General features: G+C 56.9%; 1 protein-coding gene across 1 annotated transcript; it reads right to left on the bottom strand.

Annotated features, from left to right (window-relative positions):
• Positions 1-239: 239 nt before the first annotated feature.
• CYB5R3 (cytochrome b5 reductase 3) lies at positions 240-25,639 on the bottom strand. The gene is made up of 9 exons (XM_079936861.1): positions 25,357-25,639; positions 16,211-16,342; positions 12,804-12,876; positions 12,339-12,445; positions 9,988-10,117; positions 9,407-9,490; positions 9,114-9,199; positions 5,108-5,207; positions 240-1,349 (listed from the first exon to the last, which is right to left on the bottom strand). The coding sequence occupies exons 1-9, from the start codon at positions 25,375-25,377 to the stop codon at positions 1,177-1,179; spliced, it is 906 nt and encodes a 301-aa protein (XP_079792987.1). The 5' UTR covers positions 25,378-25,639; the 3' UTR covers positions 240-1,176.
• Positions 25,640-27,184: the final 1,545 nt, after the last annotated feature.

The raw sequence follows: 27,184 nt of genomic DNA, 5'->3' as shown, positions 1-27,184 counted from the left end.
TGGCTGCACCACATTAGCTTGTGGGATCTTAGTTCTCCGACCAGGGCTCAAACCCAGGCCCCCTGCAGCGGAAGCACGGAGTCCTAACCACTGGACTGCCAGGGAAGTCCCCAAGTTTTCTACTATAAACACAAACGTCAGAAATAAATGCCAGGCCTTACACAGCCCCTTCCTCTCCCCCTCCCTCCCCCACAAGGACATAGGTCACAGAGCCTCCAGGAGCTACAAAAGTGTTCAGATTAGCAAAGTTTTACTTCAACGTTATGTGTGCTCATAAATGACTCTGAAAAGCCGATATGCAAGAGGATGACACGCTGTGGTCTAAAGGCAACGTCGAGGCCACTGAGAATGTCCCTCAGACAAGAGGCTCTGCTCAAAATCTCCCCCACCTGGGGTGAGGGCAGCAGGAGGGGGGTCTGGGACAGAGGGATAAACACATCATCTCAGCTCTCCCATCAGGACTGGCGGCCCGGGACCCCAAGCTGGTCGATCAGAGGTCAACTGCTTGGAACTCCCAAAGCTGCCTGAACGTTCTGGTGTTTCAGGGAAATGCGAAGGCTCCCGGAGGGCCCGTGTGCCGGATGGAAGGGCCCTTGGTCAGCCCCCTCCTAGTCCAGCCCCAGGGGGAGCCCAACTCCCTGCTGGCCGGGCCTGTGCCCTGGGGTCAGGGCAGCCTCTCACCCCAGCAGCCCCGTCAACAGGACGTGTTGGTGTTACCCACCACGTAGTGTCAGGTGCCGAGGCCTGGCTGTGGCCCTGAAGCAGGCAGTGGGTGGGGCCTGGCACCTGCAGCTATGGGCTGCCCGTATATTTATGTTTATTTCCAGAGTGTGGTATGCTCTGGGGAGGGTGGGCAGCATGGTGCTGGCAGCCTCGGCCCAGTAGTGTGTGTGTTTTGTGTGTGGGGGGGACATCTCCAGTGAGGCCCAGACAGAAATCTGCCCTAAAGGTGGCCGACAGCAGCCACCTGTAACAGAGCCCTGCTCCCAAAGGGGCCCCTCGGGGGGCCAGCCCAGCGGGGTGACCTCCCAGGCACGGGCAGGCCAGGCTGAACCCGGCTGCAGCAGGAGACGTGGGGGAGAGTGGTGTTAACAAACGACAGCAGGAGGAGTGGGTACGGACAGGGCGACAGGGCGCGGTGAGTGTGGGGCGGAGCCACTGGCCAGGGCCCGCCCATCAGAAGGCGAAGCAGCGCTCCTTGGGGTGGCCCACGCGGTCCAGGTTGGGCAGGCAGGCGTACTGGATCATGGGCGGGGGTCCGCACATCAGCACCAGCGGCTCCTCCTCTGGGGGCGGAAGGTGGTCCCGGATCATCTCCTCGTTCACGAAGCCCTGGCTGTAGTCCCAGGCTGCGGGGTGGGAGACCAAGTGAGCCCGAGTATGGCTGTGTGACCAACTGCCAACTGCCCACCCGCCCAGCACCCTCTCCTCCGTGACGAAGTTCCTGTGCCATGAATTCCTCCCTTCTTTCCACAAACACTGAAGAGTGAAGAGGCTGAGCCAAGTAAACCCTCAGCCCGATCCCCTGCCCCCAAGCCTGGCTCACCTGTGCCACAAAGGCAAGCCCATCAACTTTCCCCACCACGCTTCCCAGCGTGCAATGCATTTCATTTCCACTGGCCTCTCATGTGGCCCTCAGAAACGCCCTGTGGGCGGACAGGGCAGGGGTTACTGATCCCGTTTTACAGATGTGGGAACTGAGGCCAAGAGGACCCAGAGTTGAGTTGTCCCAGGTCACACAAAAAGGCATGGACAGGGCTGGGACGTTAGCCCCAGGTCCCAGAGGTCCCCCAGCCAGTGCCAGGCTGGTCAGGGTGACATTTCCTGGCCCACCACCCTCCATGCTACCTACTGGCCCTGTGCCCACTGTCTGGCTCTTCCCTCTACTGCATGTCGGTCCACGAGGAGCTGTGTCTGGTCCACAGCTGTAGTCCCAGTGCCCAGACAGCCCCATACACAGTAGTTATGCAATAAATGATGAGTAACGGAATGCGTCCCAAATAAGCAATCGGTGAGCCTGAAAACAGCAAGGCCAGGACCCAGGCTGAAGCTCCAGATGCAGGACCCTCGTGGCAGCAACAGCTCCTCTAGGTCCTGCCGGCCTCCCTGTCTCGCACATGCACGTGTACATGCGCAGTGTGTCTCCAGGTTTCACCTGAGATCCAGAGCCACCTTTTATTCCTACAAGTCACTGCTGGTGCCCGCGGCGAGAACCTGGTGCCCCGAGGCTGGCAGGGCTCTCGTCCCACCCAGGCCCTCAGGACTGACCTGCCAGCAGGGGCTGCTCAGGGAGGGGAACCAGCCAGTTCCAGGAGCACGGTGGGCCCACGGGGACGGCAGGCTGGCAGGGCTCCGCCAGGAGAATGGGGCTCTGATGACTGGGGCCCGAGGAGAGGCGGAGGAGGCGACACCCAGCCCGGCTCCACTCTGGCTCCGATCTACGCCTTGGCTTCCACATCTGCGCTCAGGGCCGTAACTCCCCCATCACGGCAGACAATGCTCTCTGCATCACATCATGTACACTCCATGGGGGGGGGGGGGTCCCTTGCGAGGGGCCAAGCCAGTCCCAGCTGGTCTTGGGATGAGGAAGAGTCTGCTGTGCTGAGCAACGGGGTATTCTTTACCTCATGGACACTGAGCTGAGTAACTGACCCCATCTCCCTTTTCACTTTGGCTGCTGGGAAGCTCAGAGTGATATACATGGCCACCCACAGCAAGTGTGCATCACAGCCCATGCTTCTGTACAAACCTCATTCCCAATTCCATTCTATGGCCCTGCCCTTGTTTTTCTTTCACTCCCACTTTCCATTTATACCACTCCGACTCACTCTATGAGTCTTTGTAAGGTGCCTAAAATCCCTCTGGAACAAGGCGGGACATAGGTAGGTAGATAACATTTTATTAACAGATCTAAAATTACTTTGAAAAAACCTGCATGGGACTAAACCATATTTGCTAGTGTAATGAATGTACAGGTATGTAAGACACATCTCAATTTCACAAGGACGTTTTTAGATAGTGTATTTTTCTCTACTTGTATACTGAAGGTGACTCTGTAGGGGAAACAGGGTCAGCTGGCCCCTCTCCCCTGTTCTTTTGCTTAGCTCCACACTGCCTGCTGGCCTGGTGCCATTTTCCTCCTCAGCGTCTACCCTTTTCAGCTTATACCTAATGTTACGGCAATACCCGAACTACCCTCGAACTGTGGTCAGGGTAATAATAAACGTAAGTGTAGAATACCGGGAGACTACCCAACTGCATTTCTCCTTGGCCAGTAACTGGTTACTCTTAAAACTGTCCCCAGGAGGCACGTCAGTTTGGCGTTGCCAGGTGTCACCACCAGAGGGCAGTGTCCACTCCTCCTGTGGCCAGGCCGTGTGCAGGCAACAGGAGTAGAGACCCCTGCAAGGACACTCCCATCGTGGCCAATGAGCCTACCTGACCACACTCTAGAACCTGCAACCAGAAGGGAGCTAAACCAGCTTTCATTTCCCCCTTTTGAATGAGACGTGGGTACAAGATAAATATTCCTTTCTTGGGCTTCCCGGGTGAGGCAGGGGACACGGGTTCGTGCCCCGGTCCGGGAGGATCCCACATGCCGCGGAGCGGCTGGGCCCGTAAGCCATGGCTGCTGAGCTGGATGGGAGAGGCCACAGCAGTGAGGGGCCCGCGTATCGCAAAAAAAAAAAAAAAAAAAAAAAATCCTTTCTTTACTGGAAGCTCGGACTCCCAGAACCAGTGCCTCCTGTGCGACCTCCAGTCTCTATGACTCCACTTTGTCTTTTCTGGGTCTCACTAATCACCTGCTACTGTACTTTATAATTTACTAATAAACCTGTTTCCTGTTCATCCTCCCCAGCTAGAACATCAGCTCGGGCCAGGCTGGTTTTGGGAACACACAGAGTGAAGGGTCCGACCAGGAGAAGACCCACTGAGACACGGGTGGGCCCAGGACGGCTGGTCCAGCCAGAAGCCCTGGAACAAGACTGTCAGGTCCATGGATCCACCAGGGGCCCAGGATTCGATTTGGTCAACCCAGGAGGGTGGCTCCTCTCTCAGGGATGGACCCTGTTGAGATGGGTACCCCCAGAGCCCGCCTGCTCATTTCTGGGGGAAGCAGAGGGTGGCCTGTTCCCCACACTGTGGTGGTTGAGTCCCAGGGGACCGGGTGGCTGTGTGAGGAGGAGGAGGCAAAGCAAGGGCAGTGTGGCAGCAAGCTGGTGCCCACGTGGGTGCTTTGAAAACGTCCAGTTTCCAATATTTAAAAATTTCCCATGAAAATGCAGGCCCCCAGCTTCCCCTGAAAAATGGAAAGGCTGGCCTCCAGGGCGGTACTCCTGCACAGCAGGGCTGCCCGCAGCTGGGAGGGGGCTGCCCCTCTGCACAGGCAGATGCTCTCCAATTCGTCACAGTCCCCACCACTCCCTATAGTCTCCTAACCCTGAAGCCAAACATCACTGGTGTTATCTACCAAGAAGCCTCAGCTGCTGCTTTTCTTACAACAGAGAAGAAGTTAAGATATTTTTTGGAACCACATCTACCTAAGGCATGAGAATGGAGTACAGTTTAGCTCCCAGAGGGCAACCTTGTTTCAGGTTTTAGGGGCAGCCCTCATTCACCGCCTCCTATGTGACCTTGGCAAACAGCTTAAACACCTGGATAAGTAGAATGAAGGTAACTGTACATCAGCCCAGCCCACACTCCAGGGCTGATGATTAGAGAGAAAATGGGTGTAAAGTGCCTTACAGGGTATACACTGCAACGTGGAAACACTCACCCTCACCCCAGCACTGGCCCTGGAGACCTGCCCCACAGTGAGCCCCGGCCCAAGGGGAGAACGCTGGCCTTGTTTGTCCAGCTGAGAGCAGGGCAGGCAGGGGAAGGTCTGGGGCTCTGGAGGAGGCGGGTGTGAATTCAAGCCCTAGCTCTGGGGTTTTCCCACTGTGTTCCCTCTCTAATCCCTCCTTCCTCATCACCTTCCTCTCACAGGGCCACAGTGAGCACCAAAGGAGACCATGCAAGCAGAAGCCTCCACAACGGCAGAGGGCTCCGCCAGGTGAGCATGGGCCGGCACCTCCACCCAGCCCACCCGCCTGGACGCTCTCACCTTCAGGGGCTTTGTCCACTGTGTACCAGAGCTTGAAGCGCGCAGAATGTTCGTTCCTCAGTTCCTCCAGCTCCGGCCGCAGCAGGATGTCCTTCTCAGTCTGCAGGGGGACAGGACCCAGCGGTCAGGAGGGACAGCGACAGGGACTGCTTTTGGAGACCCTCGTCATCCCGCCCACCCATGGGCCGCACACTTGGCAAAGCTTCCAGGGAAAGTATAAGTCTTTCTATGTTCTGGCGTCTCAGCTTGTACGTCCACAGTCTAGGAAATACAGATACTACTTCCCCAGATCACACCTGGCCCTCCGCAGCCTTGCCCACGCCAATCCCTCTGCTTGGCCTGCAGCTCCCCACTTTCCGTCCCCACTGATTTCGTTTAGCCAGCCCCACGTGGCCCTGTAGAGTTCAGCTTGTCACCTCCTCCAGGAAGCCTTCTCAGACCCCCAGGGAGCATCAGCAATCTGCTCCTGAAACAGCCCCTCTTTCCATTCCTAACCACAGACTTTGCCCTGTATGTCTGCAGGTCACTCACAGACGGACAGGGCTCCTCAGGCCAGTGGGTGGCGTGACTGATCTCATAAGACTGTTGTGAAACTGGGGGCCAAAGAGCCCTGTCGATCAGAAAAGGTCACAAACCTCTCCTGAGCCCCAGGCTGGGTGAGGGAGACCACGGGAGAGGCGTGGAGATTGTTCTGAGCGACCTCTTCTCCTTTTTTTTTTTTTTTAACATCTTTATTGGAGTATTAATTGCTTTATAATGGTGTGTTAGTTTCTGCTTTATAACAAAATGAATCAGCTGTACATATACATATGTTCCCATATCCCCTCCCTCTTGCGTCTCTGAGCATCCTCTTTATGAACAATGCCTCTCTGACCGCCCTCACTGCCCTGTTCCTGAGGATAAACTCGAGGGAGCGGAGTTCAGGGTAGAAAATTCCACATGGTTAGGGCGTTCAACACAGCAGCTGCTTTACAATCCCCGGGTAGGTTACACCAAGGCGCACACCAGCAGCGTGCCCAGGAGTGTCCACCTCCCTACGCCTCTGCCAGCACTGGGTAATGATCCTTTAAGCTTTGGCAATCAGGTTAATGGAAAGTAAAGCTTATGTTTTATTTTTTATTATTAATAAGTAAGTTTGTCACTGGTCTAGTAATATCTTATTAGTTTGTAAAAACTTTTTATATGAAGGATATTAATTTTCATTGGTGATGCATTATGTCTCATCCCCAGTTACTTATCTTTCTACCTTATTTATAGTTTGTGTTTTTCCCCAGGGGAGCTTTTCATTTTTAAGCAGATGGTTCCATCAATCTTCTCCTTGACGGGCTCTCCCTGGTGTCTTGCTTAGACTGACCATCCTTGTTCACTCATTCATCAATACTTCCTGTAAAAATGCTCACCTTCTACTTTTTTTTTTTTCTAAGAAAAGGGCATATGTTGAACTCATACTTTATTTATTTTTTAATTAATTAATTTATTTATGGCTGTGTTGGGTCTTCGTTTCTGTGCGAGGGCTTTCTCCAGTTGTGGCAAGCGGGGGCCACTCTTCATCGCGGTGTGCGGGCCTCTCATTATCGCGGCCTCTCTTGTTGCGGAGCACAGGCTCCAGACGCGCAGGCTCAGTAGTTGTGGCTCACGGGCCTAGTTGCTCCGCGGCATGTGGGATCCTCCCAGACCAGGGCTCGAACCCGTGTCCCCTGCATTGGCAGGCAGATTCTCAACCACTGTGCCACCAGGGAAGCCCTCACCTTCTACTTTTAAAGCTTCAATTTTTTACATGTGTATCTTTAACCTAAACTTCATTTTGGTACAAGGTAAGGTAGGGATCTACTTCGTTTTTTCCAAGTGCATAGCAACTAACTCAACACTCCTTTTCCTTTCTCTTTTCACGTTTGGTATGTCACCTGCATCAGATACAAAGTCTCTCCTACACTTGGGTCTGTTTCTAGGCCAGGGCTGTTCAACGGAGTTTTCTACAATGATGGGAACGTTCTACAATAGATCTGTGTTATCCAACAGGGTGACCACTGGCCACATGTGGCTATGAAACCAATGAAATGTGGCTAGTGAGACTGGGAGAGCGCGTTTTTAACTTTGTTCAATCGTGTAACTAGCCACATGTCCCAGCACAGTCTAGATTTCCTGTTGTGCCATCCAGACGTGCAGTTAAGTCCAGTAAGCCCAGGTCTCACGTGTGGCTCCAGAACCATGCCATTTTTATCACCGACACTTTCCAGTATGTTCTAATATCCAGTGCGCTAAGTTCTGCCTTGTCACTCTTCTTTTTCAAAACTTTCTTGGCTGTGCATGTGTACTTTGTCTTCCAGGCCATACTGCATCATTTTGTCATGTTAAAGGGGAGAAAATATCCCCACTGGGACTTCGAGTATTACTTGATGAAGAACTGACACCTTCGGAATATCTGTCTCCCTGTCCAAGAACCAGGTCGCCCCGCCGTTTATTAACGCTCCCTAATGCCCTTCTGAAAAGTCGTGCTTCCCTTAGGCTGGGGGCAGAGCCCCGGCCTCCCCTGGACTCAGGATGCCATCCTCAACCTGCCTCCCCACCAGCCTCCACTCCCATCACTAGGTCACTCCAGGAAGAATGCACACGTCTGCAACGTAAAACGCTCCTATCCAAGGCCATCTCAACCCTCACAACCGTCCCAAGAGGTGGGTCCCCCGTTATCCTACATTACGGATGGGCAAATGGAGGTGCTGCGGCCCCCGTCCAAGCCAAGCACGGAGGTCACTGAGGACGGGGGAGGGAGGGGCAACGACTCAACTGGAGCAAAGCAGCAGTTCCCACAGTGTGGCCTGCAGACCCCTGGGGTCCCCGAGACCCTTCAGAGGGACCTTGAGGTCAGAACGATTTTCATATGATACTTAGTTGCATTCTTCACTCTCCTCCCTCACGGCTTCCAGAGGCTACAGGACTCGTGACACTGCACTGACTAAAGTGCAGAGAGAGATACAGAATCCACCGCCCCTGCTAACGGGCACAAAGATGCCCGTCCAGGCGACAGAGGGCTGACGGCCTCCACAGAGACTGCCCCAGTACTACCAAGCTGAACGCTGCCCACCCTCTCAACCCCACCAGCCAGCTTGGAATTTCTGGCTGCCTCCACCCACCCCTAGTCAAGGCCACCTCAGTTGGCCTCAGAGCAGTTTTCTGCAGCTGTGTGGGACCTCAGCCCGGGGACCTCAGCCCGGCCCCCCCGCCTCCAGGCTCAATGTCCTCACAGATGACATGGAGTGGAGCCTGGGCCAGATGGACCCAGAGGCAAACTGACCTGAACCACATCTGAGAGGCGCAGGGGGCCTGGGCACGGCCCCCACACAGGCAGGGGGTGCCTCGTCTTAGCTTCCCCCAAAAGGGGCATCACTGTAAGATCCACGTATTCAGTCATGAAACACTGAACCTAGAAAGACCCTTGTGATGACCTTGCTTCATCATCTCATTCCACAGCGAGGGAGCAAAGCCCAGAAAGGGAGAGTGACTTGTCCAAGGCCACACAGCAGGCCGGGGCGGGCAGGCAGCGGGTGTGGGGAGGAGGACATGCATTCAGGAGCCGGGGAGCCCAGGTCCAAACCCTGTCCCAACTCCCCCAGCTCAGGGACCTCGCGCGGGTGGGACCTTGGCACGTCATCTGTGAAAACGGCCCTTCGGGCTCCTCCCACTTCACTGGTGAGTTCCAAACTCTGTGTACGGTGAAGGGAACCCTGAGGTGCCAAGGAAGCAGCCAGAGGAGCTGTGGGTGCTCCAGGGGCCTCACCCCTCCACCAAACAGCCCCACTCGGGTGAGACGCTCTGAGCTCCGCACTGAAAAGCCTGACCCCACCAGCCCCTGTGAGGGCTGCTGTGCACAGAACGTTCAGAGCACCCCTCACATTTCAGCCTCCCTGAGCACCTCCGCAAAGCTGTGCAGACCCCTGAGCAGTGCCTGCTGGGCCTCGCCCCCTCTCAGCAGGAGTCGGGTTTGCAGACCTCAGGTCCACCCACTGACCTGGTTGGCAAAGAGCAGATGGCACACGGTCTGATCATCCGGGTCCTTCATGATCGCACGGATCACCTGCAGCATTGGGGTGATGCCTGCAACACAGCCACCCCCCACACACCGCGTGAGCGCCTGCTGCATACGCGCAGGCCCAGTGCCAGGCAGATGCCCAGAGCTGCCAGGACAACTGGGACCTTGGGAAGCTCCCAGTCACTTGTAATCTGTGCCGCATCCCACACCCTGGCCCCGAACCACGACATCCGCCCGCTAGGGACTCAGTGAGGGGCTCCGGGTCCACATACCCGTTCCTCCTGCAATCATGCCCACAGACTTCACCGTTGTGATGACAGGGCTGGATTTCTTGTCCGGACGGATGGCAAACGTTCCTGGGGAGAGGAGAAGGGGTGAGGCCCAGTTCTCAGACATGCTGTGCCTGGGGGTCGGAAGGGCTGGAGAAGCTGCCCCCGCCTCAGGGGTTGGGGCGCGGCGGCCACCACAGCCCCCAGCCAGTCAGGGTGAGGGGGATGGGAAGGCGGCACCGGGACCAGCTCAGATGCAAAGAGGAGCTCGAGGACGAGTTCCTCACTGCGCATGGCTGGGGAGCAGGGAGGCTGGAGAATCAGGGGCGGCCCAGCTCAGCCCTACCCCTTGTTCGTTCTCAGCCAAGCAAAGCTGGTCTGTGGGCCGCATCTGGCCCCCAGAGGCAGCTGGTCTGCAACCCCTGTGCCGGCCACCTTGATTCCTAACAGCCAGGGAAACGGAGGCCCCAGAGAGGAGATGGCTTGCCCTGCGAGAGTCACCCATCCAGACAGCAGCAGAGTCGGGACCTGCACCCAGCATCCACCGCCCCCACTGGGTCCTCGGGGAGTCCAACCCGGATCACCTTTGCCCTGGTAGACCAGCAGCCCATTTGGGCCTCGGAACTCAATGGTGTCTCCAATCTTCATGCTTTCCAGGTACTGGGACATCTTCCCTCCAGCGGGAAACTTGGGGTGGGTGTCTTTGAAGTAAACCTGCAAGACACCCACAGTCCTCAGCTCCCCGTTCCCAGGGCTGCCGGGGTGAGCTCTGGGCCACAGTGGGAAGACACTCTTCTGGGGTCTTCTGCGGCTGTGTGTGGCCTTCTCACACGATGCCCCTTCCACCCATCAAAACTTACCCGTCTGTGTCCCGTCCCCCGCAGTGGTCTGCCCTCCCCATAACATCCCCTTGGAGGGCAGCGCATCAGCCTGGTGTCCGAGGCAGCGACCCGAGGGCCTGCTGCATAATGTTCTGCCAGGAAGCATCTCTGTGACCACCCCCCACCCCCTCCCCCGGCAGGAGATCCCCATGGCTGTCAGCTCAGTAAAGGCTCTGGGAAGCCGGCTCACCAGGCCCTTCTGGTGGATGTTCAATTCTTTCCACTTCGAGCTGCCATAAAAACATCACTCTTGGAACAATTTCCTTCCCGGTGCCTTTTGTGATTTCAGCTTTGGAAAAAGGGATGTGCTACAACGCTCGTACAGAGAGATGGGCAGACAGGGGAGGAGCTCCAGGGCTGGGATGGCTGCACCACGGGGCATTTCTGCTGGGCTTTGAAGGGCAAGCAGGAGTGATGAGCAGAGAAGGGGGAGAGGCAGTGGGGGAGGGACAGCATGGGCAAAGGCCAGGGCTTGGGGCCTCGGGGGTGGGGTGGGGAGAAGAGCTTGCGGCTACAGCACAGGGGATGTGTCTGTGTGTCTGGGGTGCGGGGCAGGGAGAGTGGAGGGAGAGTGGGCAGAGCCCACTGCGTGCCAGGCTGGGGGCCTGACCTTTAGCCAGGGCCAAGGGGGCCAGTGAGGTCTCCAAGCCAGGAAGGGCCTGGTCCTGGTGAGTATTCCATCTCTACTTGAATCCCCCCAACACCTCCTCCACATCTGGCTCGAGAGACTTCAGCAAGAACAGATGCTGAACTCTCACCACCTTCCCTTTCCTTCCGGACAAAGCCCCAGACTACCAGGGCCTCCAAGGATCTGCCTGGCCCTGCTGACCTCTCCCTTTTCGGTCCCTCAAGTCCTCAAGCCTCCTCCTGACCTCAGGGCCTTTGCACCTGGAAGGTCCTTTTCCTCCGTCTCCACCTGGCTGCCGCCTCCTCAGCCGCCAGACCTTGCCTCGCTGTTGCCTGCTCAGGGGGGCAGCTCTCATCACCCCACCCCCACCCCAGCTCTGGTGCCCATTCTAGGTGCTCAGTCTCTTGTGCTTGTCCCCTGAACAAACACTGACCTCTGTGTGACCACCTGTTCAGTGTCCATTCTCCAGCCAAAGACAAGATACCGAGGCCGGTGGGCCTGGGCACCCAGCACAGGGTCTAAATGACACCAAGCGAAGAGGAGATCCAGGCCAGAGCCAGGACTGACAGGCCCAGCTCCCTTCCTGCCCTCACAGACACAGCGCCCAGCCCAGGACCCTGTAAGACCCAGGGCTGAAGCTGAGGCCCAGCGGGGGTCTCTGCTCCTGTCCCCCCACCCAAGGGTCCAGTGAGGGGGCCCTGGGGCCTGCACAGTGGAGTTGAGAGAGCAAGCCTGATCCCCGGGGGTGCTGAGCCAGGGCAGCCATGGAGGTTTGGGCCTTGACTAGGGAGGGTCTCTAACATCCAGCCCACCGGCCTGGGCTGGTTCACACTTTTGGGTGGGTGTGTAATCAGAGAACACGGATCACTGCTGGAAAGTTTGTGTTTCTAATTTCCATAAAAATGTGCCGGGCTCTAGCTGTCATTTCTCCTTCTGTTCAGCATCTTGTTTTTTAAGATCCTTGCTGGTTGCTCTACGTCTCTCTGGTCTGTTGCCTCTAATGGCTACATCTTCCCACAGCGCACACCCAGCCCCCTGCCGGTGATGGATCCCAGAAAGCCCCTCACCCCGGCTCCCGGACACCGTCCCATGAGCTCCTCATACTGCACCCCCAGCGGGCCCGTGGGATGCTTCCCAGGGGAAGAGCAGGTGCCCAGCTCACTGGGCTTCGCCAGTCCGAGAGCAGGAAGGTGAGCCCTCCACGGGCTGGTGGGCCTGCCTGGTTCCTCTTCTGCAGATGCACAGCCTGAGCCCGACCCCAGCCCTCTGCCGAGACCCCAAAGCTTGGCTTGTGCTAAGAACTATGATCTGCTGTTCACTCGGGAACCAGGCACAGCGAGCACAGGGCCTTCAGAGATCAGACTGTGGGGCCTTGGCTGCGAGGTGGTCACCCCCGCGCCAAGCAGCTGTGGCCCCAAGGCCTCACCTTGATGACCAGGTCCACGAAGCCCTTGTCGTCATCGCTGGAGACGGGCGTGTAGGGCCGAATGACTAGGTTCCCGTCGATTCGAGCCGAGAGGTAGATGTGCTGGCCTGCAGGACAGCAGGGGTGAGTGTGGGCTGACTGCCCCTGCAGGGCCCCCTGGGTCTTGTCAGCCCACTTCGCTGCACCCCGTCCAGCATTCAAAGCCTAGCCTGACCTCGGCTCCCACTGCTCCCTTCGCCACCCCCAGGGACTCCCATCACGTCCCATCTCTTTGCCTTTGCTCGTGCTCGTGCCACTGCCGGGGACACTGAAGCAACTGGCCTCTTATCCTGACACTCACCCTTGAAGGCCCAGGGTGGCTGTCACCTCCTCCCTGAAGCCTTCCCTGCACTAACTGAAATGCAAAGCCCCCACCTCTCTGTCCCAGCACCGGCTCCACGTGTGCTGGGTTGGGGCCGCACTCACCGACAGGGAGGCCCAGGATGTGCTGGGGTGACGGCAGAGCAAAGCGGAACCGGCGGGTATCATGGCTGATGACCTGCAACGAAGCGTGAGCTGCTGCATGGCACCCAGGGCAGAGGGGCCCCCAGACTCAGAGTGCCCACCCCTCCCCAGGACCTGCACACGCGTGTGCAAGGGCACAGAGGTCAGATGCACACTGGGTGTGCCTCTGCTCTCACTGGCCCAGAGAAGGGCACTGACCCACCCAGGGCCACAGGGCAAGGTGGTCGGAGCAGGGAGTGAGCTCAAGATCCCAAAGGGAGGGACTTCCCTGGTGGCGCAGTGGTTAAGAATCCGCCTGCCAATGCAGGGGACACAGGTTCGAGCCCTGCTCCGGGAAGATCCCACATGCCGTGGAGCAACTAAGCCTGTGCGCCACAACTACTGAGCCTGCGCTCTAGAGCCCATGAGCCACAACTACTGAGCCCTCGTGCCACAACTACTGAAGCCTGCGCGCCTAGAGCCTGTGCTTTAAAAAAAAAAGATTCCAAAGGGAGGCTGCCAGACAGCCCAGAAAATTCCAGGGACAGGAGGAAAGGATCCACCTCTGCCACAGCTTGAGAAGTGTCCTGGGGAGGCAGAAACAGCTCAGGGACTGGGCCAGCAGTGGGGCAGAGCTGAGACAAGGCCCCATGTGCCCAGGCCTGGGACTCAAGAGAGGGGCTCTAGAAGCCACTACACTAACAGCCGTCCCCGCCCCGAGAAGTGGGACAGCATGACCGTGGCTGGGCTGCAGAGGGCAGGAGGCATGGCAGCCTTGCTGCCCAGGAGGTCACTGGGGCTGGCCATGGCCAAGACAGGGTGTGCACCCAGGGTGTGGTCAATGGGTGAAGGCCATTCCCCCTCCACGGTGGGGCAGAGGCTGCTTAAGAGTGAGGCTGGGCTGAGGAAGGAGCCCAGTCTTGACTGGGGCCAGGGAGGCGAGCATCCCACAGTGAGCTGTGTCAGAGCTGGGAACCGAACCCAGTGCCCGCACTCCGACCTGGGCTCCGGAAGGCCCCTGTGAGGTCTCCCCTGCACCAGGTGCAGCAGGATGGTGGGTGTCGAGGGGCCGTTTGGAAGGCAGGCAGCTAGCTGTCCAGCACATGTTGACGCCCACACGAGGAAGGTCCAGTGATGGAGAGTGTTACCACCAGGGGGGGAGACGCCAGACCTCTCCAAAGGGACAGAGCGTCACTCTAAGCATCACTGAAGCATGTGAGCCAAGGCAGGTGGCCTGGATCTCAGGAGAGACGGTGCCCAGCCACCACTTAGGACGCAGTGCTTGTCGGCGGCCAGTGGGCCTCTCTGCCCCACAGTCCGGGCCTGAAGCTGCAAACGGAGCCCCAGGGCCTCCCGCAAGCGGATCCCAGGATTATCAACTGGTCCTGGGGCTCAAGGTCAGAAACCCACGTGCCAGATGTTTTTTGGGGAAGAACAGAAGTGAGAGAAAGACACTGATGATTACTAGCCCAGCACAGCAAAAGTCATGAGGCTAACGTGTGTGAGGGCGCGGCACGGTGCTGGCCGTGATGGCCCGAGCAGTAGACTCAGAGCTGTGGGCAACCTTGCTGATCGCCTGGTCCAGTCCCGTTCAGAGAGGGGAAGGGCCGACAGCCGGGACCCCTCCCTGGGCCACAGCAAAATAACCAAGAGCAGGCCCACCTGCTGGCCCACCACTAGGCTACAATGGGGGAGGGGAACTGCTAGCACGTGTGCCTCCTGATCAATCCAAGGGGCCTGGAGGGTCCACCGTGTGACATCCTGTGACAAAATACCAGACAGTCATCAAAACTAATGAATCAGGCCTTCCCTGGCGGCTCAGTGGTTGAGAGTCCGCCTGCCGATGCGGGGGATGCGGGTTCGTGCCCGGTCCGGGAGGATCCCACATGCCGCGGAGCGGCTGGGCCCGTGAGCCATGGCCGCTGAGCCTGCGCGTCCGGAGCCTGTGCTCCGCAACGGGAGAGGCCACAACAGTGAGAGGCCCGCGTACCGCAAAAAAAAAAAAAAAAAAAAAAAAAAAAAAAAAAAATTAAAAAATAATGAATCAGCTTTGGGTTAGACATGTAAAGGTGTCCATATTGTACAGCTCGGTAAAAACTCAAGTTATTAAAAAAGAGAAACTAAGTATACACACACCTGAACCTCCACACATCATGTACACAGGAATGTACTACCAGAACGGCTCATGGTGACCCGTGAAGGGGACCCTCTGCAAAGGGGTTATGGGGGAGGGGAACGTTCACACCTCATGAACAGAGCACATATAAACATGTGCTTTTATTTTATAAAAGTGAAATTTTTATAGCGAGCACATATAAATCATACATTACTTTGGGAATTAAAAAACAACAACAAAGAAAAAGAACTTTATAAAAGGAAAAGCTTTTACAACATTGTTATTTCATTTTAGTAAGAAAAAATTGTGTATAAGATATATTGAGAGGATAAGTGTGGTCTCATCTGGGAAGCAGTAATTTTTTTTTCTTTTTCTTTTCTTTTTGCCTCTCTCTGGTTTTCAACTTCTATGAAATCCTGTTACAAGTACAGTCACAGGAGCCCCAGCTCTCATGGGGAGCCCGGGTGCAGACTAGAGCCCAGGACTCAGGCTTCCGGCAAGTGACTGACTTTCTCTGCCCCATGACTCAGTTTTCCCTGTCACACCCCTCCTGAGGCAGCTGTGGTGGCCAGAAATAGCACATGGGAGGGGCTCTGATGAGAGAGAGTAAGGAGGGAAACAGCCTTACAGGGTGGGCGGCTGGGCAAAGGAGGGAGAGGATGGTTTTAAATCACGATCAGAGGTCTGAAAAAGAAAAGCATCAAGTGGGGAGGGCAGGAGCAAGCCTGTGGGAGGAGCAGATGGAGCCGCCCCGCCCGCCCGCAGGGAATCTGACAGATGCAAAAGACTCTAGGGGCCCTGAGTGGGTGACCCTGCGGGCGGGGAAGGAGGAGGGGAGGAGACCTTATCTTTAAGGAAGGGGCACTGGGATGGGAGCCGCGAGGCCTAGGTCTAAGTCCTGGTCCTGCCCCTAACTCACAGTGTGACCTGAGTTTCTCCTCTCTTGTCCTCTGTTTTCACAGCCATTAAATGGTTACTTGGACCCAAGAGTCCTTACAGGGTCCCTCCCACTCTGACCTTCTGGGGAATAGTGAGTGTGGTTCAAAGAACCAGCTCTGTGGGCAAAGACCTGAGTTCAAAGCCCTCTGCCGCTTACTGGTAGCCTTAGAAAGGGACCACCTTGCTTTCCCCATCTGTAAAATGGGCAGATAATGGGACCTACTTCACAAGGGGCCATGCCCCGAGCACATAGTAGGTGCCTGTGAAATGCTGTGATGCTGACAAGGACAGAGAGGTGCCCATGCCCCACGACGCCCTCAGGCCCCACACTGACCTCCTTGTCAATCAGCCGCAGCGGGTACTTGATGTCCGGGTTCTCGAGGGTGATGGCTGGGGTGGAGCGCTGGAACAGTTTCATGAACAGGCTATACAGGAACCAGACTGGGGAGAGGACCACGTGGCCCAACTGAAACGACAGGACAGACCCACGAGGTCAGACTGCCCCCTGCCCTTCCTCCAAACACACCTCCGGGCCTCTCCCCTACCAGGAATGCCCTCTCCCCATCATGTTCATTCAGGGAACCCCAGCTCCATTTTGGTGCCAGCTGGGAGAAGTTACAAAAATCAGACTCATGAAACCCATCACTGTGTTACTGAGTCGTTGGAAAAGCTCCATTTTCCCTGAGGAATGGGGACAAAGAAAGCTACATAACTGAGCATGTAGCCCTTTTCACTTTGGCTGCCAGGAAGCTCAGCATAAAGTTCCCAAGTACCTGTGCTTAATCTTGAGCACTGTGTATCTGTGCTCCCTCCCTCCCTCCCTTTAGTCAATTTCCCTGGCCCTATTAAGTGATGTCAAGTGCTAGCTCTATTTAGACAAACAGACAAACCCCTGAGCCCTGGGGTTCTGCCTTCAGATGCGGGGGCAGCCGAGGCACTGAGCTAGACACTAGGAAGCTCTGCTCCTTGCTGGCTGTGTGACTCTGCACAAGTCCCTTCCCCTCTCTGAACTGAACTGGACCAGGTGATCTGCAAGGTCCCCTGGAGCTCTGAGAGTCTACTCCTAGCATCATGCAGAGCCCTGCACAGGGGTTAACCTCATGACAACCCTATGGGGTAGGCACTGTCATCACCACCACTTTACAGATGAGGAAACAGCTCAGAGAGGTGAAGCAACTCACCCACAGCCACACAGCAGGCAGGTGGGGAGCTGCAACTCAAACCTGAGTCCACCTGCCTCCCCAACCACACTCTTAAACATCAGGCCTCACCCTCATCATCACTCACCCTCTTGCGTGGCTCTGAGAACCTCTTCCTTGCCAGCCCCCTGCCCCCCATATCGCAGCCTCACAAAGACCCTAGAGGCGGTTTGGATTTTTTAAAAACAGAGAAAGCCCACATCCCATGGCCAAATAAAACTGCTTAGGTTTACCTGGAGAGGACACCCTTGCAAGGAAAGACAACCAGCCTGCTGCTCTTTCTAGCTATTTTTGTCCCTGCGAAAAGCACTTAGCCTCTCTGCCCTGTTTCTCCATCTGTGAAATGGGAGTCATAAGCTACACTCTCTGGCTGTGAAGATGGAGATCGGCTAACCCAGGCCGTCCCCCAGCAGGCACTTGACCTCACTGGGTATCTGTGTGCAGCAGCTACCTTTGGCCATCCGGAAGTCGAGTCCTGGGCAGCCTCCACTATCTGGACCACAAGTGAGACTCAGGAAGAGAACAACAGCCTCAAGACCGCTCAGACCAACCCTACAGTGGAGAACCTGGCAGACCCCACCCTAACCAGGGAGCAGCACAGGAAAGGGGCCAGCTGACACCGTGCACCTCCTGACACGAAGCAAGAAGGGCCCAGCACCGCGCTGTGCCTTCCTTCAGGAGCACACAGCCTGCCTCTGACACAAGGAAACACCGAGCGCCTTTCGCCGCGAGAACTGGCACCACTCTTCAAAAACGTCAAAGCCAGGGCTTCCCTGCTGGCGCAGTGGTTGAGAGTCCGCCTGCCAATGCAGGAGACGCGGGTTCGTGCCCCGGTCCGGGAAGATCCCACATGCCGCGGAGCAACTAAGCCCGTGCGCCATGGCCTCTGAGCCTGCGCGTCCGGAGCCTGTGCTCCGCAACGGGAGAGGCCACAACAGTGAGAGGCCTGCGTACCGCAAAAAAAAAAAAAAATGAGAAACGAAGGCCGAGGAATGGGTCCAGATTAAAGGAGGCTCTGGTGGTTCGGAGGGTGCTCCCCTAAAACTCATGTCCACCCAGATCCTGGGGATGGAAAAGGGTTTTTGCACGTGTAATTAAACTAAGGATCTTGAGATGAGATCCTCTTGGATCCCCCTGGTGGGCCCCAGATCCCACGACAAGTGTCCTTCTAAGACAGAGGAGAAGACTCAGAGGAGAAGGTCGTGTGAAGACAGAGACTGGAGTGATGTGGTGACACGCCAAGGAGGCCAAGGACTGCTGGAAGCCACCAGAAGCAGGATGAGGAGGAAGGCCCCTCCCCTAGGCCTCCAGAGAGCACACCCTGCCAAAACCTTGATTTCACACTTCTGGCCTCCAGACTATGCAAGAATGAATTTCCATTGTTTTATGCTACCTAGTTTGTGGTAACTTATATGCAGCCGTAGGAAACGAATACAGTAAGTCCCCTACATATGAACGAGTTCTGATCTGAGAGCACGTTTGTAAGTCCAATTTGTTTGTTAAGTCCAACAAAGTTGGACCCAACTAACACAATCAGCTATACAGTACTGTACTGTAATAGGTTTATAATACTTTTCACACAAATAATACACAAAAAAAAACAAACAAAAAAATAAAGAAAACATTTTAAATCTTGCAGTACAGTACCTTGAAAAGTTCACTAGTATAGTACAACAGCTGGCATATAGGGGCTGGCATCGAGTGAACAGGCAAGAAGAGTTACTGACTGGAGGAGAGAGAGGAGGTGGGAGACGGTAGAGCTGAAGGATCGTCAGCCATAGGAGACGGAGGGCAAGCTGCAATTTCACTCACGCCTGACGTTGGTGTCTTTCACTCACACACGTTCGCACCTTTGAAAGTTTGCAACTTGTAGGGGACTTACTGTACAGAGGCCAAAGAGACAGAACAACTGAATACAATGTGTGGTTCTGAATTTGATTCTGGGCCAGGGGGAAAAAAAACAGTTGTAAAAGACAATCCTGAGACAATAGGTGGCATATGCATGAAGGCTCACAGATTAGACAATAGCACCGTATCAGTGTTACATTCCTGATTTGATCATCGTCCTGTGATTATGCAAAAGAATGTCCTTGTTCTTAGGAGATAGATGCTGAAGTATTTAGGGGCAAAGAACCATCATATCTGTCGTTTACTCTCAAATAGTTTAAAATACACACACACACAATAAAGTAAATATAGCAAATGTTAATATCTGGTATATCTTGATGAAGAGTACATAAGGGCTCTTTATACATCCTTTCAACTTTACTGTAAGTCTGAAATTATTTCAAAATAAAAAGTGAAGAAGGAAGTCCACACTAGTGGTTCATATAGTGGGGTCAACAACCAAAAGGTTTCCCAAAATACTGGTTCTCAAGAAAATTGTTTCACAGCTTGTTCACTCACCCTCCCTAGTGTACCTCCCTGACTTTAGTTCTCACAGCAGATGACCGTGTGTATTCTTCTTATCATAACACTACAAATTCCCCTTTTTGCCTTGGCTGCCAGGAAGCTCAGAGTCAAGTTCCTTGCTTGCATGGAGGCCTCTTTGCTTCCTCTGCAGGCCTCTTGAGGTAGCATGTTCTACAGAGAACAGACCTGGAATGGGCCCCTGCCCTATTGAGGATCAGGTGAGAAGATTCTCACCTCTCAAGGCCCAGCCTCACTGCTCCCTCCCTTCCCAGAAGCCCTGCCAGGACCCCCCACTCTATCAACTGGGGAGGACACTCTGGCTGAGTACCTGAGGCCTCTCTGAGCCTCGTTATTCTTGGCTATAGAAGGAAGGTGAGGGCCACTGCCTGGCCAACAGCCCAAGGGAGCTGGGATATGAGATGAGATGGGGGGCTGAGGTCACCGAAGGGTCTATAACCTGTGGAATGTGGGCATGCACACAGGTTTTTCTACCACCCTCGTGGGGCCCCCATCACCCAGGAGACGGAATACCCAAATGAAGGAAGGGCAGAGGCACCAAGATCCCACACCGGGCCTGGCCCTGCCCCCAAACCGGCCCGGCTGCTTCAAGTTGCCCAGCCGAAGCTTTGGTTACAGGCCTTTTGTCGGGCTCAAAACACCGTGCCTCTCCCGCAGACAGAGCCTCCAGGCTGGCTGCAGCCATGGCCTTGCCCCACGGGGCCCCTCGTCTGTTAACCAATGGGTCTAAACAGAAGGCCTGAGGGAGCTGGCCCCAGCGCACCCCTCCGGCCCGCACAGGGCCACACACAGGGTCTCTGGCCACCTGCCCACTTAACCCGCACCTACCATGTCCTGGCTACCAAGTGGTATTTCACCCACCCTGGGTCGCATTTAAGGCCCGTTGGCAGCCCTGGACTCTGGGGTCAGGGGACTTGGGTTTGAGACCCAGCTCAGGACTTCAGGAGAGAATCTTCACCTCTCCAGGCTCCATCTTCCTCAAGTTCATGAGGACAGTCCCACCTAGGGCTGGGGAGGAATCGAGGCTGCAACAGGCCATGTTACAGCAGACTGGCCAGTGTCCCCGAGCTGGCGCTGCTCCAAGAGTGGGACGTGAATTCTCCGGCATAATCCTCACTTCAATCCTAGGCAGTAGGTACTGTGATTATCATCAAGTTACAGATCAGGAAGGCCAGTCCTCAGAGGACTCACAGCCATTTCTCAGAGAGATTAAGTGACGCACCCATGGCCACGCAACCCAGGCCTGTCCAGCCCAAAGTGTGGCTCTTCCCAAGCCGCCTCCCAGGACAGATGCCCTGGAGCCCACAGCCCAAAGCCCCTTGCTCCAGCACAGTCCCATCTCCCGGCTCTTGCAGTGAAGCCCCAGCTGCCCAGACTAACAGGCTGCTCCGCCACCCCCAAACGCCCACCACGGCTCCCCACTGCCAACACTCCAGGTCCCCACTATCCGGTCACAAGCCTTTCTTGCCTTAGGCCTTTGCACACTCTCCCTTCTGCCCTGAATGCCCTTTCTCTTCCCTCATCCAACAACTCCTATTCCACTTCCAGAGCCCAGCTCAAACGTCAACCCTTACCCTCTAGCTAAGCAAGCCCTCAGCAGACATCCGGAGCCCCCCCCCCCCCCAACCTCTGCAAACTCCATGGGGATGAGGGCGACTCTGATGATTCCTCTGCTCCAGGCCTCTCCCACATCAGTCAGGGAAGCCATATCCATGGAGAACATTGTTTAGGGAAAAAGTTGAGTGAACCTACGTTTGCAGGAAATCACCATTGTTGGGAGTCCTGGAAATAAACTTAAACGACATTAAGAGCCCAAGTGGAGTTATGTTTGGTGCTCTCTGGAGTTTTATTTCCCCCCAGCACAGCCGTTTAAGTGGTCAGCCAAGTTTAATAACTAAGACCCCCTGGCCTGCAGCTCGCTTCACAGTCTGCAGAGCACCTTCCCTTCCATTTCCTCACTGACCCTCAGCACTGGGAGACAGGCCAACTGCATTCTTCATTTGACAAACGAGGAAACTGTGGCTCAGGGAGGCCCAGGGTGGAGTCTGGGCTTCGGTTCCCAATTTTCTGTCGTTCACCCCAAATCTCTCACCTGCCCCAAATGCCAGCCCATGGTTACGTGCTGAGCCGTGAAAATGACTCATTTGTCAACAGTTCTGAAGATGAGTCCTCAACACTGGCCTTGGCCCTTACACCGAACTTGCAGATCCCAGGCGCCAGCTTCGTGTGCCCTGGCTGCCAGCCCTGGGCTCACACGGCTGGGCCAGGTTCCCACGTGAGGTCACAGACAATGTGCGACGGCAGACCCAGGAAGGCGGGGGACCTGGTGTCTCATCTCTAGCACTCAGAGCAGAGACACTCAGTAAATATTCGTGGATAAATTCACAAAGGGACAAGAACAAGCCCCTGCACTGCAGTCTCGCTCTGACTTTTCTTACTTTGTCTGAAAGTTTCCGCAACCAGGACAAGGGACCAGATGCTTCCAGGGGGAGGGTGGGGCTCGGCCCTCCACGGAGCACAGGGCTGAGGGGTTGGATCCTGAACTCCTGGCTGTTTCCACACCTGCCTCCCAGAGGTGTGGTGGGACTGCAGCCGCTGCTGGAAGGAGCTGTGCCAGTGAGCGGTGGATAATGTGAGCGGCCTTCCTTCCAGTCCCCGTGCCCAGACGCGACACTCTCGTATCTCGCACAGTCCTTGAGCCCGGGACGCGGGCGCTATGGCCACTCCACTTCAGTGAGGACACTGAGACAGGGTGAGAACTGGCACCCAGCTCGGTCCGAGCACTGAGCCCCAGCCCTGCACAGTCCCTCTACGTCTGTGGACAGTCGGGCCACTGAGAGAGCAAGGGTGGACTCTGTACAAATTCCTCTCTGGAGGCAGTTGTGAGCCGACCCTCACTGTCAGTCAGTCCTTCAGGTCACAAACCCCAGTGGGCACAGCTGTCAGGGCCCATGTGGGATGCGGCGGACACAGGTCAGGGGACTGCGTCCCTGGGGAGCTCAAGCCAGTGTGGGAGATGGACACGGGCAGAGAAAAGGGTGCCGTGGAAAGGCGAAGCTTCATCTCTGGAAAACTGGAGGCTTTACCAGACTCACAAGGGGCTGGGATGCCCTGTTCCCCGTCCAAGGCACCACTCCCACCCCTGCAAGCAGTGGGCAGAGTAAACAGGAGGCAGGCGGCCAAAGCCAAGGTCCCACCCCAGCTCCTCCTCAGCTGTGCTGCTCACACACACACACACACACACACACACACACACACACACACACCACGTCACCCCAGCTCCCCAGGGGAGCTAGGGGACAGCTGCTTCGCCAGGCCTTGACCTGGTGCCCCATAGGCCACACAGTGCCCACCAGGAACCCACCACCTGCCTTTCCCCACCTCTGCTAACACAGGAAGGGGAGAGGGAAACGGGGTGCCAGAGTCCCAGGATGCCTCCAGGGAGCCCCCAGCTCACCCACCACAGCCGAGGGGCTGGGTAGCCCTACTACCCCCATGTGGCACCCAGCCAGCTGCTCACCCCCTGGAACTCCCCACCGGGACCCTGCCATCCACTCTACCCAGGTCAGGTCTGGGTGGGCAAAGGGACCTGCCAGGACCCCCCAGGTGCCAGCCCCCTGTGCTGAGGCTTCCCTGCCCGCTGCCCGCCAGCTGTCCAGCTGGGATCTGCGTGTCCACCTCCCTCATGGCCCCCTTCTCGGGAAGCAGGAGCAAGTGGGAGGGAGTGGAGGAAGCTCTGCAGCGAGGGGCTCCTGGCTCTGCGCTTCTGGGAAAGGGAACCCAGGAGGAGGGGCAGGTGGACAGTGGAGCTGCCCTCCACAGGGGAGACCCAGCCCTGCTTCCCAGGGGCTGGGTGTCTGGACCACGGACTAGGCACAGAGCTGCCAGGGGCAGGGGAAAAGCCTTGGACTCTACCTGTGGTGGCGGCCTGTCAGGGTCCACTGAGCACTCACAACTGTGCTGGGGGAAGGGGAGCCAGAGTCGGGGACGGCAGGCTAAGCCCCCAACATACCCCCAGGTGGCTGGCAGGTTCAAGTGCCAACCCCTCGGCGTCCCCACTTCCGGTGTGTGGGAGGAGGCCTCTCTCAGGGCCTGCACGTCTCAGATAAGACGCCTGGTGCCCAGAGCCCGTGCTGGCCTCCCACAGACGGCGTGGAGCCGCTGTGCCAGGAGGCCTGCCTGGGGTCTGCTCCGGGTATTTGGGCTCAAGTGGGAACCCCGGCAGGGCCCAGGAGGAAAGGGCAACCCTGCCACCCTTTGGATAGAGGAGGCTTAGGAGTAGGTGAAGGTCTCCTGACGCTCACACGGGGCTCTGCCCCTCATAGAGGGGCTCCAAGGGGTCCTTGGCTCCTCGGCAAAAACACTGAGCAGCCAGATCTTGGGGACACAGAGACAAACCCAACCAACACGGCTAGAAGGTGAGAAGCACTGCGGGAAAACAGCAGGGGCGGGGGTCTGGGTTCCAGTCCGGAGGCTGAGCAGTGAGGGAGGAAGGGGATTGCTGGGAACACGGTCAGGGCGTTACGCTGAGCTGGGGTGATGCCCCCAGGCTAGCCCTGGGCAAAGCCGCCCCCTGGGCTGAACGCCACCCAGAGTCCTGGGCTGGGCCACACATTCACAAGCCAACATCCAGGCCAAGAGGCCTTCTGCCGAGTCCCCAAGGGGGAGCCCCACAGAGCCAGAGGGAGGAGGTGGAGGAGGACGCCAGGCAAGAGGCTCTGGGCCTAATCCTCCCAGTGGCAGCCCTGCCCAAGTGCTCCCAGCCAGCGCCCAGGCACCCGCATGTGTGGGTGGGGACTGCCCTCTGGCCACAGCCTCAACGTGGAGCGCAAGCCACGCACCACCACTGTGGCTTCTGAGAAATTCGAAAGGCCCGAGGGCGAGGGAGGGTGGCCCTGGGCTGAACCAAAGTGACAGCATGACGATGGACTTTGCAGCTCCACAAGTTCAGACTCCGCCAGCCCGGCCCGTGGCCAAGTCTTGAGTGGCATTTCTTCATCTGTAAAATGGGGCCAACGGCTGGGGCCTCTCATGTTTGCTGGGTTAAGAGAGACCAGAGCCTAGCTTGCAGCCCACGGAGAGGGTTCAGGGGCTGTTGTCGGTAAAAACTGCGATCCAGCAACACCGCACGTGTGCGCGCACACACGCACACACACTCATTCCACACGCACACACTCCACGTGCACACACCCACTCCACATACACTCACTCCACACACACACACACACACACCTCACACCCACTCCACACGCACACACTCGCAGGTACTCACGGTCACACTCCCGCACACCTGCTCACTCTTTCACTGTCACTCACCCCCATACACACTCCTGCACACGCACACGTCACACCCACACACCCGGTCACACACACGCCCTCACAAACTCACACTCACACATACGCGCTCCCTCCTTCACACGTCACACGTGTTCAGTCGCACTCACACTAACTCACACACGGGGGCACCGGCCACGTTCACCCCCGCACTCGCTCAGCACTAGCGCACACATCCGTACTCATCGGCCGTCAGGGCTGAGGGGGGCGGCGGCGGCGGCGGCGGGCGGGGCGCCCCGAACGCGTGGCCGCCCGCCTCCGGGTGACGCCCCTTGACCGGGAGTGCTGGGCCCGGGTGCAGAGGCCCGGGCGTGAATCACGGCCGCACGGGGACGACCGGGGCGCGGCGGGCTGGGTGGGGCGGGGCCGGGTGGGGTCCTGCGACCCGCGTCCGAGCCCGGACCCCCCGCCCCTAGCGGCCGGGCGCAGTTGGCGCTGCCCGAGACGGGGGTCCGGCGCCCGCCGGTCCGCAGCGACGCCCCGGGCCCGCGGCAGCCGGCGTCCCCTCCCCGCCTACCGTGCTCAGCTGGGCCCCCATGGTGGCGCCGCTCTGCACTCGCTCCGCCGCCGCCGCCGAGACCGCCGCGCCCCGAGCCAGTCCCCCGGCCGCGTCACCGAGGAGGAGGGGCGGGCCCGAGCGCGGCCCAGTCGGGGCGCGGGGGCGGGAGGCCGAGCTAGAGGCCCGGCTCCGCCCCGCCCCGCCCGCTTCCGTCCACGGGAAGAGGGTTGAAGGGAGAGGATCCGTTAGAACGCGGGGCCGGGCGCCGGCGCAGTCGCCCCGGTAGCCTGCGGCGGGGCTCTGACCCGCTGAGTGGCCTCGGGTGGGACGCTGGCAGTCTCTGGGCCTCGTTTGCCATCCTAAAGGGGAGAAGATGGCGCCCCCTATTGATGGGATCTAAAATAAAATCCGGAAACTCCACCACGGCCTCCAAGGCCTGCAGGAGGAAGCCCCGCTTGGCCTGACCTCAGCCTGCGCCCCTGAGCACGTTGCTGGGCCTCACAGGCCTTCTTGTTCCTCAAACTGCTCGGCTTGGTCCCGCCTCCAGGCCTTTCCCTCTCTGGAACACCATCCCTAACTGCCTCAGGGTCAGCCCTGGCTTCTTGCTTGGGCATCAGGTGAGATGTTCCGTCCTCAGCAAGGCCTGCCCTGACTCCCTCTCCAGGCAACCTCTGTGGTCTTCCTGGCACTTAGCATTAAGCTAAAGTCACCCTTTGTGTTTCTTCAGGGATGGTCTGCCCGCAGCCCCACCCCATCACAGTGGACTGTGGGCTTCCTGAGAGCAGGACTCTGCTTTGAAGTCCCCTGCCTGCCTGGAACCCAGCACAGAACATAGAGTAGCATATAGTAGGTGCTCAATAAATACTTGTTGAATGAGTGAATTCAACAGACAGTGGGCAGGTGCGTGCTCTGTGTAGGCCCATGCTGGCCCGCCGGGGCTCTCTGGCCTTGATTGCAAAGGAAGTAATCAAATAGGAAAGCTTTACTTGAGCATGTGCAGCCAGTAAGTTCTCACGACTAGGTGCTTCCTAGGCCACCCACGGCACAGGTGCCCTCTCCAGAGACACCTTCCACAGAGGCCAGGGGAGCCACAGGCCACCCGGAACCTTAGCATTTCCCCCAGTCACTTCTCGTTTTCTCCGTGTTCTTTGTTACACCTGGACTGGTGATGGTTATCACGAATGTGGATGTCTGATGTTGGATTTTCTTCTCGTGAAATTTGGAGGTGACGAAGTTGCCTTTCTCCTTTATTTTATTTTATTTTTTTGCGGTACGCGGGCCCCTCACCGCCGCGGCCTCTCCCCTTGCGGAGCACAGGTTCTGGACGCGCAGGCCCAGCGGCCATGGCCCACGGGCCCAGCCGCTCCGCGGCACGCGGGATCTTCCCGGACCGGGGCACGAACCCGTGTCCCCTGCATCGGCAGGCGGACTCTCACCCGCTGCGCCACCAGGGAAGCCCGCCTTTCTCCTTTTAATCATCACCTAAATGGCCTTAAATAAACAAAACTTAAATACTATTTAGACTAAAGCTATAAATGCTAGTCCAACAAACAGTCCTAAAAAATCACAATTAGGATGGAATCTATTTTTTTGTCTTGTCATTTAAATTATTACATGCACTTGTAGACTCAAAAAGGAAATAGCTTTCCTCCTAAAGTTATCACTGCTGTTGTTGCCTCTCTTAAGATCATATTAACTGTCTATTTCTTTTCTTATTTATCTGTCTGAACCTTTTCATAATTGTTGTAGTATACAGGATTAACATTATAACAATATAAATTATTGAAGCATTTTGCTCTCACTACAGTAAAAGCTGTTGTGTTTACACCTTACCCCACTGAAACAC

Source organism: Stenella coeruleoalba, assembly GCF_951394435.1.
Source record: "Stenella coeruleoalba genome assembly, chromosome: 11".
Taxonomy (NCBI): Eukaryota; Metazoa; Chordata; class Mammalia; order Artiodactyla; family Delphinidae; genus Stenella; species Stenella coeruleoalba.
This window is presented reverse-complemented; position numbering and strand designations above follow the sequence as displayed.